Source organism: Lingula anatina, chromosome 3 (assembly GCF_051362555.1).
Source record: "Lingula anatina isolate TDL-2025a chromosome 3, LinAna3.0, whole genome shotgun sequence".
In the NCBI taxonomy this organism is placed as follows: domain Eukaryota; kingdom Metazoa; phylum Brachiopoda; class Lingulata; order Lingulida; family Lingulidae; genus Lingula; species Lingula anatina.
Window position 1 is genome coordinate 25405975 of NC_141769.1, and position 14529 is coordinate 25420503.

General features: G+C 36.5%; 1 protein-coding gene across 1 annotated transcript in view; it reads left to right on the top strand.

Annotated features, from left to right (window-relative positions):
• The window catches only part of LOC106150623 (protein furry), a 46572-nt gene that overhangs the window by 28526 nt on the left and 3517 nt on the right, over positions 1-14529 (top strand). The window contains exons 40-60 of the mRNA XM_087008757.1: positions 674-897; positions 1149-1259; positions 1565-1664; positions 1940-2037; positions 2499-2666; positions 2840-2980; positions 3197-3371; positions 3747-3967; positions 4175-4246; positions 6625-6715; positions 7032-7123; positions 7509-7676; positions 8131-8282; positions 8620-8833; positions 9223-9378; positions 9490-9588; positions 9868-9945; positions 10477-10509; positions 13191-13301; positions 13571-13767; positions 14164-14261. Of these exons, the coding sequence (XP_086864883.1) occupies positions 674-897; positions 1149-1259; positions 1565-1664; positions 1940-2037; positions 2499-2666; positions 2840-2980; positions 3197-3371; positions 3747-3967; positions 4175-4246; positions 6625-6715; positions 7032-7123; positions 7509-7676; positions 8131-8282; positions 8620-8833; positions 9223-9378; positions 9490-9588; positions 9868-9945; positions 10477-10509; positions 13191-13301; positions 13571-13767; positions 14164-14261 (2799 nt within the window). The remainder of the gene's footprint in view (positions 1-673; positions 898-1148; positions 1260-1564; positions 1665-1939; positions 2038-2498; positions 2667-2839; positions 2981-3196; positions 3372-3746; positions 3968-4174; positions 4247-6624; positions 6716-7031; positions 7124-7508; positions 7677-8130; positions 8283-8619; positions 8834-9222; positions 9379-9489; positions 9589-9867; positions 9946-10476; positions 10510-13190; positions 13302-13570; positions 13768-14163; positions 14262-14529) is intronic.

A 14529-nucleotide genomic window follows, 5' to 3' on the forward strand; every position in this document is an offset into this window, starting at 1 on the left:
CTTAAAAGCGATATTCAAAGGGACCCTACGTGCTAAATTCTTTCTTTTTTATTGTTAGCACAGAGATCGATTTATTTGACAACAATATATATATTTGGTCATACTTGTTGCTATACAGAAAAGCAAAAATTATGATCAAATGATATCACGAAATCGGAATAAAAGCTATGAATAAATTATTGAAGAAGAAATGAGACAGCCTGCAAGGTGAACATAAACTGAATTGACTACCCCCGCCCTCCCCCGCCCGCTAAAGGGCCCTGGAAATTTTTGGTATTTTAGATGGTGAATGGTGCCATTTGGTATGGTTTAGAACTATGATTCAACTAGTGAAAGTCTTATTTCAAGAGGTGAGGTTTATTTACAGAAATTAAAAGGGGGGGCGTCAGGAGCCCCCTGACCCCCTCTTAATCCAACACTGACAAGGTATCATTCAGTAGAAATTCCAGCCAATTTCTAAATTTCCATGCATAAGGCATGATATTGCCCTTTCATTTCCAAATTACTCTCCCAAGAATGCATTCTAGACCCCCTCAGCATACCTGTCTTAACTCTAGGGGTTATCATAACTAGGGCAGGTAACTACATGGCCGGGCTGGTAACTTTTCAGAGTTACCTGCCCGGCGGTCTGGCTAGTAATTTCCTTGAATTTCATACACTGCTGTTACTCTAGTTGAAGCAATCCCAAGACCAAAGAGCAACATAGAAGAAGCCAGTAAGAAGTCCACCAATCTGTCCCGGTCTCGAAGTGCCCAGTCTCTGAAGAATATCCAACAGGACACATCCAGCCAGGACGATAAACTGACCATACTGGCCCAGATGTTCTGGATGGCCGTGTCCATGCTGGAGTCAGACTACGAGTATGAGTTCCTGCTGGCTATTAGGCTGCTGGAGAAGGTGAGTACACGTGACATGTCAAAGGATTTCTGAAATACAGAAATCCTTGCTGGCTTGCTGGCTAGAGTATTTTTCTCAGTTTTTATGCAGATGAAATATACTTTGACAAATTCAGTAAGTTCTGTCAGAGCCCTGTTTTAACTGCTAAGAATTCTGAACTAATTTTTTCCCTTGTAAAACTTAGATCTAAGACTATTAATCTAAACTATACTGAATGACCTGATGTTTTCTGTGCCTTTCTCATTACGCAGTTACTTCTGAGAATTCAGCCAGAACGGCTAGAGTGCAGGGAAAAGCTGGACAAGATTCAGCAGCAAATCAAGTGGCCATGTTTCCCAGGTTTACAAGCTTTGTTACTCAAGGTGTGTATACTGTAATCTGTAGTCTGGCTGGTGATCCTGTATATTTTGATTACAACTTCGATGGTGATTAAAATCTATTAAGATGTACAAGGGAAGGATAAAAAACAAGAATTTTATTAGATTGTAGAATTGTTTTCAGTTACCTAGCATTGGAGCAGCTTATGCATATGCCTTAGTGTCAGATGGCATAGATGAAGTTTTGAAATTTTGCAATATGTAGGGATTCCAAAATGATTTGATGTCCATCTCTCTTGATGTGAAGACTTGTACTGCAAATAACATTTTTGCAAATTTTTTGGTTTCAGGGCTGCACATCATCTACCACAGCAGAGCCTACCTGGTCCTTGCTGGCCAAGCTGACATTGTGCTCCACAGCCCCTGTGGTAGACCCCTCTCAGGCATCAGGTATGGGGCTCACATACTCACTTACATGGAGGCATTAGGCTAGACAATTATGAAATGCTCAGATTTGACACACTTGCATGTATTGTCAGGTTAACTTTGTAAAATAATGTTATGTTTATTATAAAGTGAAGTATATTAGTCTAGTCAAAATCTATAATGAGTTCTGGTATTTGTTTACAAACAATAGGTGTCTTTCATGGTATTATAAGCTGTGTATTGTATTTTCTAAACTGCGCTGTTTGTACCACCAGTATATAAACACCTTTTATTCCCAGGTTTTCCAATGAATGTGGTGGCTCTGCTGCCATACTTAGTGTACAATTATGAAGCTCCTACTTTACTTTGTGCTGAGGCTGCAGAGCATATTGCACAGGTAAATAGCATACATATTTTGTAAATTTTTAGTCTTCTATTTGACTTGTATAATATGTTCTATCCCCATTTTCTTTTTCATTAACACTAATATACTGAAATACAAATGTATCAATTTCTTTTTATGATTAGAATGCACCCCTTTTTTCTTGACACCAAAACAACCAATAACTTAATTCTGTCAGCAAGTTAGAACAATGGACATATTAAGTGTGTTGGAGGTAGTATACTGTGTCACTTCGCAATCTCTGGCCTATGTGGGCCTGAGCACACAATCCTAAATAGTACAGTCTAATTTATATGCAAGGGAGTACATGTTATGTTACATGTATGTATGACAACACATGATAGTGGTGTACATATTCTAGATCATAGATGTGTATGGAGCTCCCTATGAAGGTAATGACATAATGTGTGTTTCCATATCCTACATAACACATGATTCTGTTGTTTTTGCTCTAGGTGTGTATGGAGCCCCCTGTGAAGATGGAGAACCTGGCCACTGTAATGACCCTATACAGCCGAGGGACCTTCAACAAGGACAGCCACCAGTGGACCAAGTGTGTGGTCAAGTATCTCAATGATGTCTACTCCAAACTTAGCCTGGATATGATCAACTTCCTGGTTGAGGTAAGAGATGGAGTTCACTTCAAAGAAATTGTTAGCTATTGGTTAAAGAAACTTCTTTCTTTTAGATCAATTTTGGAAAAAAATATCTATTTTAATTGAAATACATTTTATACCATGTTGTACTTAGATACTTCACTGTATCAGGTTCTTATGTATTCGACTCTGTGTTGTAGGTTCTAGAGAAAGGTCCATCCTGTTACCAAGCCTCTGTGATCCAGATCCTCCACTGTATCTTCAACTATATGGATATGAGCACCACGTCCTCACAGGCCATCAACACAGAGCTCCTCAGGGTCATTGCCAAATACATAGAGGTAAATTTGAAGAAAAATTGTAAAACTGGAAATTGAAAGCATTTTTATGTGAAGACAAAGTGATGTCACTGCATTTTGCCATTGGCTATGTCTATCCACATGGTCAAAGCAAATGCTGATGCCATGCATGTTTTCTTATTGATATGATCTGATAAAATCTGGGTAAAGTTATAAAGATAACCAGTAGATCATAATTAAACATTTCTCCTATACCAGGGTTCCCATTGGCGAGAGGCTCTGAAGATCCTAAAACTTGCAGTGACCAATACGTCCACTTACACTCTTCCTGTGTCGGGCAGTATGGGCTCTATATCCTCCGACATGTCCAGTGTGTCCAGCCACTCTGGTCACTTCCTGGCCTCAGAGCTTGTATTCAGGAGGGAATTACCTGGTAATATACATATAAATTACATATTAATATTTATTGGTGTTCTACATATGCATTTATTTTATATGAAAAAGTCTTCATCTGTGTAATTATTTGGAATTGGTGATTCAAAGACAATTATTTTCTGCTTGCATGAAAATTGTTTGATTATTCCTCTCTCATTTCATTAGTTTGATTCTTCTTTTCTCCTTTGATTAGTTTGGTTAAGTTTGGATTGAATACAGTATATTTGTATTCCAGGTTGAACTATGGACTTCATGTTTGATATGTTTGATGATTCAAACACTATTTTTTCTATTTGCATGAAAATGGTTTGATTATTCTTTTCTCATTTGATTTGTGTGTTTAAGTTTAAAATACAGTATCTTCGTATTCCAGGTCGAACCATGGACTTCATGTTTGATATGAAGGAGACTCCATTGATTGGTGCCAGGGTGCTGGAGCCAGACATGCCAGTGCCCCTGATGAAGATTCACCTGAAAGAGAAAAGTTCCTCTGAGGAGGGGAGCTTGGACAGAAAGTCGTCTGCTTCCAAGGGCAGTCCTCCCCCTCACAGTGGAGATGTTATGGCGGGATGGAAGAGACCGCAGCTATCTCAGGTTGTTTAGCTAGAAACAAGAGATCTGTGATAAGTTGCATTCTCCATGTTGATTTAAAGTTGGCCTAATTGAATCAAAGACTGTGACTTATGTTAAAATACAGGTGTTAAGATTATGTCAGCAGTGAATTATAAAAAAAATCAGGTCATTATTTCCTCATTTGCTGAAAAAATGTCAATTTAATCTGTTAAATCATTTTTAAATCAGGGACGGACACGTGAGCGCCTGGTGAACCTGCTCACCTGCTACGGGCAGAGAGTGCTTCCAAAGAGTCCATCTGTAAGTATTCAGCTTAATTTAAATGCTATGTAGTTAGCCCAGGCCCATTAAGTCTATGTGGCAATGGCTTTTATCATTTAAACATTTTGATTTTGTTTGTGCGACCCGTTAGAGGGATGAGGGAAATTTGAACCTGATTTATATTATCATTTGATTGATATCATTGAAAAGAATCTATGGAATGTGAATTCAAAGTTTGCATTTCTTTGAATGGAGGCTAATCTGTATTATCTTAACTTGCTTCATAAGTAGGTAGTTAGATGTGTTCTCTGGTATAGCTGTGGATTTAGAGGGTGGTCAGAAATTTTATGCATGGGAAGCCTGTTCCGCATATTTAAATCTAGGAAAAATAACACAGTTTTGGGCATGTTTTTCACATCAATTACACTTGATTATACTCGAATGAAACATTTAGATTAATAACAAAACTGCTGCAGAATTGATGTATTTCATTTGTTTTGAGTATATATGAATATTTTTTGCTTTCTCTCAGATTGATAGATTTCAGCAACCTGCTTTTATGTTTGCAATTCTCAGTTAAGAATGAAAATTTAAGACTTCAGAGCTTCACAATGTTATTCATTTTATCAGAAATAATTTTTTGTTATCTTATGTAATGTGCAAGGGCATCTGCATGATTATCTGAAATCACTTGCTATTAATATCTGCATAGGATACACATGCATGCATTTACTGCCTTGAGGAACATTCAGGCTTTTAGCTTACATATATGCAGTAATGTCAGATTACTTGAATGTGTATGACCAGCTAAGCTGGATACATTGTCTTATGACTGGTAATGATCATTTTTGCACAATCTTAATTATTTCGTCTGTATCAGTACACTAGCTTTAAGAAGTTATGCAATAAGGTTCCAGATTTCATGCAGCAACAGTTAATGAAAATTTAGTTTCAGTTAAGGATACTACTTCATTCGGATAATTTTTTTTTTCTGAAAGACAAGTGTTATGTTTTTTGCTTAATGTGTCTCGTACTCATGAATCTGAATATAGCCTAAATGTTGTCTGCTAAGTTTGTAACTCCATGTGAATATGTCTGTCTTTATTTTGCCATCTCTCTGTGCTTTCCAACAGGACAATGCTATTAACAAGGTATGGTGTGAATGCTTTCAGTAGTGACCAATAGGGGGAGGGGGTGGGGTCACTCTGAAGTTTTGTATATTTTTAATTTTTTACGTAAAGTGTTTCTCAACATGTTTTATTATATACCTGTTTTATACTCATAAAACCAGACATACAAAGTGCTTACTTCTGATGTTAGAAATGACTTTTAACTTGAGATTAAACATTTTGATTCTTCAATCTGAGATTTTGTTCTGAAAAAAAAATTTACGTTTATTTTATCCCATCATTTTTTATGCCATCACTTATGTCTATGGCTTGTATTTGGTATGTTTCAGTACTACCAAATACTGAACTTGTTAGAGTGACCTCACATCTTATTGTTGCAGATAGGACTATCTATTAGGCTATGATATTTTAGTTAATATTTTCTTATTGGAGGACAGGGTTCTTAGCACAGGTGAAGTAATTTTTCAAGACCTCAACAAAAATATTTTTTTTAGTTACTATAACAGTAGGTATGTAGGAACATGGTGGAGGAGTTCTATATGAGCTTTTTCTTTCAGAGAAAAAAAATCAAATCAACTCCAGTGTGTGAAATTATTAGAAATTGATGAGGAATCAGTATAGTATCTTCAAATTTCATATATAATGTAAATTGAGTAACAATTGCATGCAGATATCTTCTTAGGTACATCGTATGACTGGAATGACTTTTAGTACTGGATTGAAGGATTAGTTTTTTCCAGTTTAGGTGAAGGTGTCAAAGATAAAGCTGACATTGAGTAGTAGCAGTACAGGTGAAGGTACTACTTGATCATCTTTGATAGGGTCCCTTTAGTCTCAGGTGTGGGCTGTATACTTAGTGACTGCCCTTACAGGTAGAAAAAGCTAGTCTCTCTCAGACAAGTTTTTACTTCCTCATTTACGCATACAAATATAGTCTTCCTGTTGATTTTGTTTCAGGTGTTTTTGCGATTCTCATGATTAACAAAAGATGTAATTTTTGCAAGTGTTGGAATACCAGCAACACCACAACTGTTATAAAAATCATGGGCGTGCGCGCACACACACACACACACACACACACACACACACACACACACACACAGAGAGAAATATTTTTATAGCTACATTGTGGGGGTGCTGGCATACGTATATTTCATACCTGTGGTTCCATTCATCAAACCTTTAGCATGGTCATCATCATAGCTGTGTAATCAGTTGGTATTAAGCCAGTGTTGTGCATATTATAGGTAATCATTTAGTATTAACCCAGTGCTGTGTGTATTGTAGGTGATCTTCAGCCAGTCCAGTGACACTATAGAGAGACAGCCCAGCATCTGCTCCAGCAGTGAGGAGAACTCCATGAATGACGGGATTCCAGGTAACTTATCACTGGGAAGGTTCTGGAATTCATTGAGAGAAGATTTTATATCAGAAATAAAGGAAATATTTTTTTGTATGATAAAACTTTCATATTGTGCTGAATTTAATTTTATTCCTAATAAGTTTTTTTAACATATGTTGGCAAACACTAATGGATTTAACCTAATGATAAGTTCTTTTTTTGCCTTCACATTCTATACTTGATTGATACAAGAAATTGTGGAAGGTAGAATATTGGGTGAGGTGAATTTATACATATTTAATTACTTTGAGATGATGGACAGAATGTTAAGAGAATTGTGACATTGTTTTAGGTGAGATGAAGCTAGATGAGAGCAGCAGCAGTGAGATCATGGTGATGAAATCATTTGACTTCTTGAACAAAGAGGAAGAGGAAGATCCAGAGGTAAATATCACAGATTAATATTTGTCAGTATTGGAAAGTGCCAGATAAGGAGATCTTTTGGTCTTACAACTGTCGATTGTCTGGTTTAACAACTGGAATTGGGCAAATTAACTGAAATGGGTCAAAATGAAAAATGTCATTGTACTCACTTGCAAAACTGAAAGATCTGGAGATTTTTGGTCTGAATGAGGACATTAGATACAGATAAATCTACAAATTGGGGAGACTCTCACTGAAATTTATGTGATGGAAAAAAGTTTTATTTTCTTTCAGAAAATTTAAACTTTAAAAATATCAGGTGATATTAATTTGACAAACCATAACTTTTCATTAGACATATCACTCTAATACTACCCTGCAGTAAAATCTTAACCCTTTTCTTCAGAGTCAAGTGGGTTTCAACTGGCCACTCCACAAGAACTTCCCATCCCAGGGGAGCTTAGAGGGGAGATCTGAGAAGGAGGGCAGAGCAAGTAAACAGCCCGAGGCAGCTTCAGACTACTCTGACGAGGATGAGAAGACCCAGAGAACCAACTCCTGGCCCCTGGCAGAGGTAAGATAACAGCAGGGTTACGTGTGTGGGGTATGATAGGATGTATGGGGACCAGGAAGAGAGAAAAATTTGAAATATGCTTTGTTCTCCTCATATTCCTTCTTCATCAGCAGCCAAAATGTATATTTAAAATGGTTAAAAAAGTTTTTTTTGTATTGCTATGTAAACTTGTCATTCCTTCTTATTTGGCAAAAAGAATGATAAATGTAAGCTTGGATTTATTTCATCTTCATAAAATTTTAATTGATGGGTGCTTAAATACCAGTAAGAGACACACATGGGGAAAATCAGTTGCTAAGCATCTTTTTCTTAGGTCAGACTTTCAATCCACATATTGCAATTATAATTACTGCCCCTCCCCCCCCCCCCCCCCAAAAAAAAAGGGGGGGGGAGCAGCACAGTAGCACACTGTTCATGATCTATTTAAGATTGTTCCGTGTTGCCAACTTTCCAGTCTCCTTCCTGTGAGTCTCCAGTTGAGGAAGTATTGCATCAGGACCTGGTCACTCAGAGGTCCATCATGGTGACCACGCCCAGCTCGGACGCCACTGATGGCACAGAAGACGGACGTCTGCGCAGACATTCTAGCCCACTCTCAGGGTCAACGTAAGATCAATTTTATATATATATTTGTTTCATTGATTAGTTGACTGATTGATTATTTGTGGTATTGCACAGGATTTAGAAGACCATGTACAAAAAATCTGTCCTTATTGTAAAGTCCAAAAGTCATTTTTTAGCAGAATGTGTATTTTCTTGAGATGTGGCAAAAGGTCCTCTTTTCATGAAAATTTGTTCAATATGCCATTCAGGTAAAAAAAAAAGTCCACTTAAAAAAAATAAAGAACCCTATTCTCTTCACAAATTGCTGACTTCAGGACTTAAGTATATGGTGTAATCAGGCAATGAAATTTTTAATACAATGTATCTGATATTCTCTCAGGCACAGTGTCCACAGCATGGGCAGCGACATGGACATTGCCGACCTCAGTCCAAGCAATGCCTCGCCAAACTTCTCCAACATGGCGGCAGCATTTCTTAGTATTCAGAGTGACGAGATAGAGGACATCTGGAACGCCCACGTGACGAGAATTATGACAGATATGACAGGGTCGTACGCTGTCAACACGTACCAGTTCTTTGTTAGGTTGTACAAGGTGAGCATTGTGTACATTGTAAAACATTTTGACAAAATGGAGCAAATGGAACTCGGATCGTGTTATCGTACATTGGATGTCACTATTCAGCACCTTTAATACTTCATATTATGATATGTTTATACAGCGGTCAAGTAACACTGACCAGTTTAATATAATAGTGGTTAATTATAAGCAGTACTGACTAGCAGTAGTCAAGTACCACTGACTAGCTAAGAAGTGGTGAAGTTACTTGGAATTAAGTGAAGTTGCACTGGAAAGGTAACACTTCCCAGACACATTGTCTCCTCCTGAAAAAATTGCTCTCATGAATCCCATTTTATCACCATACTTTTTCTGGCATGACCATAAAAATTGACACTTAAAATATCCATCTACTAATCAATCAGGAACTGAGAAGAAAGCTGACCAGCCTGACCAAGGAAGCGTGCTACTATCTGGCCAAGACGGAAGAGCTGAGGTCCATAGCGACACAGTTTCTGACAGTGCTGGAGCTGCTGTTGTCTCAGGCAGAATGTCCGCATGTCTTCACTGAGCCAGATACGGTAAGATGACATATTAAGAGAACATTATTGACAGAACATATTAAGCTTCTAAAGAAATGTTGTTTGATTGAGGAAATTACTGTAGTATTTTCCTATATGATATCGTTTCAGTTGATAAGCTGCAAGCTCCTACAGCAGCACAAGTTCTGTGTTCTGGAGATCAATGAGACGTATGAGACTTATATGTTGAGGAGAGAGCAGGCAATAGAGGTATGGCAGCTGTGCCTTCGATTCCAGTGGCGGATTTAGAGGGGGAGTCCTGACCCCCATCGGTTTCTGAAAAAAAAAAAATCACACTAATATTCCCCTCTTGGAATTAGAATTTTGACTAGCTGATTTATAGTACTAAACCATACTGTTTAAAATAATTTGATTACCTAATTAACATCTTTAATTTTGTTTTGGTATTGTTAAAAAAATAAAGAAAACACCCGTGTTGGTCAAATGAAACCTAGTTAGATGGTCAGTTGTTTTACCTTACCTTTTCAGACTTTGGACAGTATCAAGTCTTCAGTAAAACTGCAGTCACTGGGGGAAAATGTCAGTGATTTCTGCGGAGAGGAACAGGTGGGTTAGACATCGAGATAGATCAGAGGGAGTTTGAGTGAAATATAACGGAATGAAATATGTAGAATCTGGAAATCATTGGCTACTCATGATAGAACTAATGGAGTAACATTATATTTTAGACTAAATCGTGTGTTACTTTGAATTCTGCACTGTAGTATATGATAACATTGATATTCCAAGTAAAGACAGGCCGGAAGCATTTCAAATGATGCATTGAAGATGCTATATGTATTCTGTAGTGTTATGTTATGTAATACATAAATGAAGGTGTATATAGTGATTAGTCCATTGATTAAACATAATCACCTATCATTTAAAAAGTTGTTTGAAATGTTTGTCTTTACTTGGAAAATGCAACTTAAAGCACTAGACTAATTCTATAAATATAAATAGAGAGAGAGAGCGTTCCAAAGTATCATTAATTAAACCACTAATGCAATAAAACTATAAGTGTTTTACTAACGTGTAAAATTGAGTAGTTTTGCCAGTGTTTGTCCACTAACATAATGAGCACTCACTTCTCTGTAGGGGGCCACACCAGGGACAGAATGCTATGCTAAGGTTGGAACTTACCTCAGCATGCTACTCTAACCATGGCTTTTGATTTGTCTTCATTTGATTTTCTTTGCTAACAATATTGCTTTGTTTCATACCCGTTTGTTTTTAACATGCTGCAGCAAAATGTAAGTTTGGAGAGGTCTTGGGTACAACCAGACGTCGTTTTTTTATACAGTTGTCGAGCGTGGTATATGTATAATTGTGAATTTTTTGTTGTAAAATTTGTTCATGGCATGGAATTTATACTCTGTGATCTTTTTTTTTTTTTTTTTTTTTTTTTTTTTTGTAAACAATATAGCCTTATTTCTGAGCATGAGCTAATGACATTGATTATTGTGGCATTTGTTTTTTATTTGGTGGAAGTGCCTAGCATAAAAGCTTTTATCTATATTTGCTGTTTATGATGCAGTTACTGGCTTTATTTTTATGTACAGACACAGATGTGTCTGTACATATTGCCATCACCTGCGTCTGTCGTCGCCGCCGTCGCCGATGCCGATGCCGGCGCCGTGCACTTTCCTTGTTAACACGATAAGTGGAGGGCAGTTTTACTTTTTGGCTTTATATTTACAGAGCTGATGAATATTCATAAAACGCAGGTCAAGTTCGAAAATCAGCATGATCTGGCCATTATTGTAGAAGTTATGCTGTTTTTTCACTTTTCAGCATATATGCAACCCTGTTAACACATTTTAAGGAAAACCGATAGGCCTGTTGTCATGAAACTCACAGGAGTAATCAATCTTACTAAAACGCAGGCCAAGTTCGAAAATCGGCATGATCGGGCCACTATTTTAGTAGTTATGCTGTTTTTTCACTTTTTAGCATATATGCAACACTGTAAACACAATATAAGAAAAACAGATAGACCAATTGTCATTAAACTCACAGGAGTGGTCAATCTTACTAAAATGCAGGTTGAGTTTGAAAATTAGTATAATCGGGCCATTGTTTTAGAAGTCATGCTGTTTTTTCACATTTCCTCTAATTCAATTCTTAGGCATGTTAACAGTCTTATTATTTAACTAATAAGACACATAGAAGTGTTTGTTTGACATTTCCTGCATCTTTACAACATTGTTAGTTGATTATGTAGAAATGATGGTAAACTTGTTATCGTGTATTGTGTAATAAAGTGTCAAAAATGGAAATAAACTCATATCAGTCAGATTCAATCATTTACTATGTTCAGAATGTCAGAATGGAGGAAATTGGACATTTGACACAGTTCTATTGATATTTGTCCCATCTCATCAATTTTCTTAGTTGATCATATAAAAATGGCAGTAAACTGTTTATTTCATCTTATATTAAAAAAGTGTTAAAAATGGAAATAAACCCATTTCAGCACAGTGCTGTCTAGTTTACATTTTGGCATATTCAAGGTGTCACTTTGAAGTTCCATGGGCATGAAGACCTTTGCTAGTCACATTTTCTGAATATACATGATATTATTAAAAATTGATGATCATTATGCTGTTAAACATAATGTAATATTGCATCAAAATTTGAAAATAAACCTATTTTGGGCACTGCTCCCATGATGACCATTTAAGGAAAACCATGTCATTTACTGTTCTCAAACTTACAGGAAGAAACATGGGACTTAAATACAGCTTCAGTAGGCAATGCAATCTGTTTGGTAATTCTTTCTGCCGGTTAAACAGATTTTTTGTGAAAGTTTAATTTTTCACATATTGGCATTTTCAAGGTGTGACTTTGAAGTTCCACAGGCTTGAAGACCCATGCTAGTCACATTTTCTGAAAATCCATGATACCTTTATTTTATTATTAAAAATTGATTGTCATTATGCTGTTAACCATTATGTAATATTGTATCAGAATAGAAGAACTCACAATTTTGGGTGCTGCTGCCATGAAAACCATTATGGGAAAACCATCTTACTTATGATTGCCAAACTTTCAAAAAAGAAATACAGGACTAAAATGCAGCCTGAGAAAAGCAGTCTAATTGACTTCTTTTTCTGGAAGTTATACATTTTCAGAGTGTGAACTTGAACTCCTATGGGGCTGAAGCCTTATGCTTGTTACACATTTTACTTACATTGGAATTACCTGTTGAGCATAATTAAAATTTGATGTTGAATTTGCAGTTTAACATAATGTACTTTTGCATCAGAATTGACTGTACCCTATTTTGTTTTTTTCCTTCTTTTTGTCTGTACATTTGACAGCTTTGCTGCCTTGTTCCCCTTTCTCTTGTTTAGTGTTATCCTGTGTATTTTAAACAAAATCCTGAATTTCACATTGTCCATAAGAATATATGTTATTTAATGGCAAGTTAGAATATATTTAATAGAAAGTCTGTAAGTTTCACAGATTAGGTATATTATGTTTTTAAAAGTAAATAAGGCTATTTTGATACATACTGTTTTGTGTACTCCCTTACATTTTGGTGTGATTGCATGTTTTCCTTGTTACAGGTAACCAATCAGTCAGTAGAATTCTCATAACACATTTAATACTAATTACTTGATATATTTCTGTTACTGCAAAATGTACTCTGTTGACTGGGTATTGTATTGTAATAACTATAATGAAAACAGCATTTGCAGCATTTTCTCTCAGCATCTATTATTTAAAGGTTTGTAGTAGAATTGAAAAAAAAAACTGTTGATATCAAGTTATTTATTTCATTTTTATTTCTTTTTCTACCTTTTCAGAAAATGGACCTGTGTAAATGCCTGTACAGACTTCACTTTCAGCTGGTGCTTCTGTTTGAGAGTTATGCCAGACTGGTGAACATCTTGTCTGGTGCTGCCACTTGTCCACAGGTGAGACATTTACACTGACAAAATCATATTAAGGATAGACTAGTTGGGAAAATTTGAATTCAGTGGTTGAATGAGATTAAGTGTGAATAAGTTTGGGAGGATGTTTAGTTTTTATAAGATTATTGCCTATTTTACGCATTGTTGTGGCTCAACGTTCATGTGTCAAAATAAACACTTAGCTCCAAGTACGTACAACCAGTTATTTCAAAACATCAGTGAACCATTGTGTTACAAAAAAATTGATTTAGGACTTCATCTGTTGTCTCCAGATAATAGATATGTCCACCGATGTAACAGAGGTCCGTAAGGAGTTGGTCCACGCCATAGAGGAAGTGGACACAGAGCAGGTGTCCCCCCTGAATGTGGACCCCGGTCAGTTGAACAAGGAGAATGCAGAAAAGATGCTGGTGGAGTATATGACCAACCAGCAGTACCAGAGGGCCGTCATGCTGATTCGAGACCTCAGGTAGGTGTTAAGTAGAAGTTAGTAAGTAATTGAAATGGAAAATTTTATTAAAGGCTCGGCTTGCATAACATAGAAAATGCCAATTGATGTTTAAAATTATTGCTGTTGTACCACCAGGGTGAGCACTGGGGTTACAGATTGTTTCATAAGAATACATATTGCCAATTAAAGGTTTATTTTGTGAAAAACAGTAACATGTCTGAAAAAAAAATCCCTGCTCCCTATATGGGACAGTGATGCCTTTGGTGTTGACAAAGAGGCTGTTATATTTTCCAGGTCCTTGTGGCTCAGCAATATGTTTTGTATGTACTGAGATGATGATGTTATATTTTCCAGGTCCCTGTGGCACAGCAATATGTTTTGTATGTACTGAGATGATGATGTTATATTTTCCAGGTCCCTGTGGCACAGTGATGTATTTGGTGTGAACAAAGATGATGATGTGCCGGCACTGCTATCTATCTACTGTAGACACCTGGCAGAGAAAACACCAGGTCAGTGACAGTGAATATGTGAAAATTATATGGTGCATTACATTTAAAATTCACAGTGCAGACTTTTAGCTCTTTCCACATGTGAGAACTGCCCACCTTTGTTATAATTTATGATAATTCTTCGAGATGCTTAGTATTTGATGCTGTATTTTTTGAAAGATAGAGAATGAACAGCAATGTATTATGATTTCAGAGAAGTTTTTACAAATTGCTTCACAATAAAAAAGGTTATTGATCTTAAAAACATTTAATAAGCTTACCCATTTTC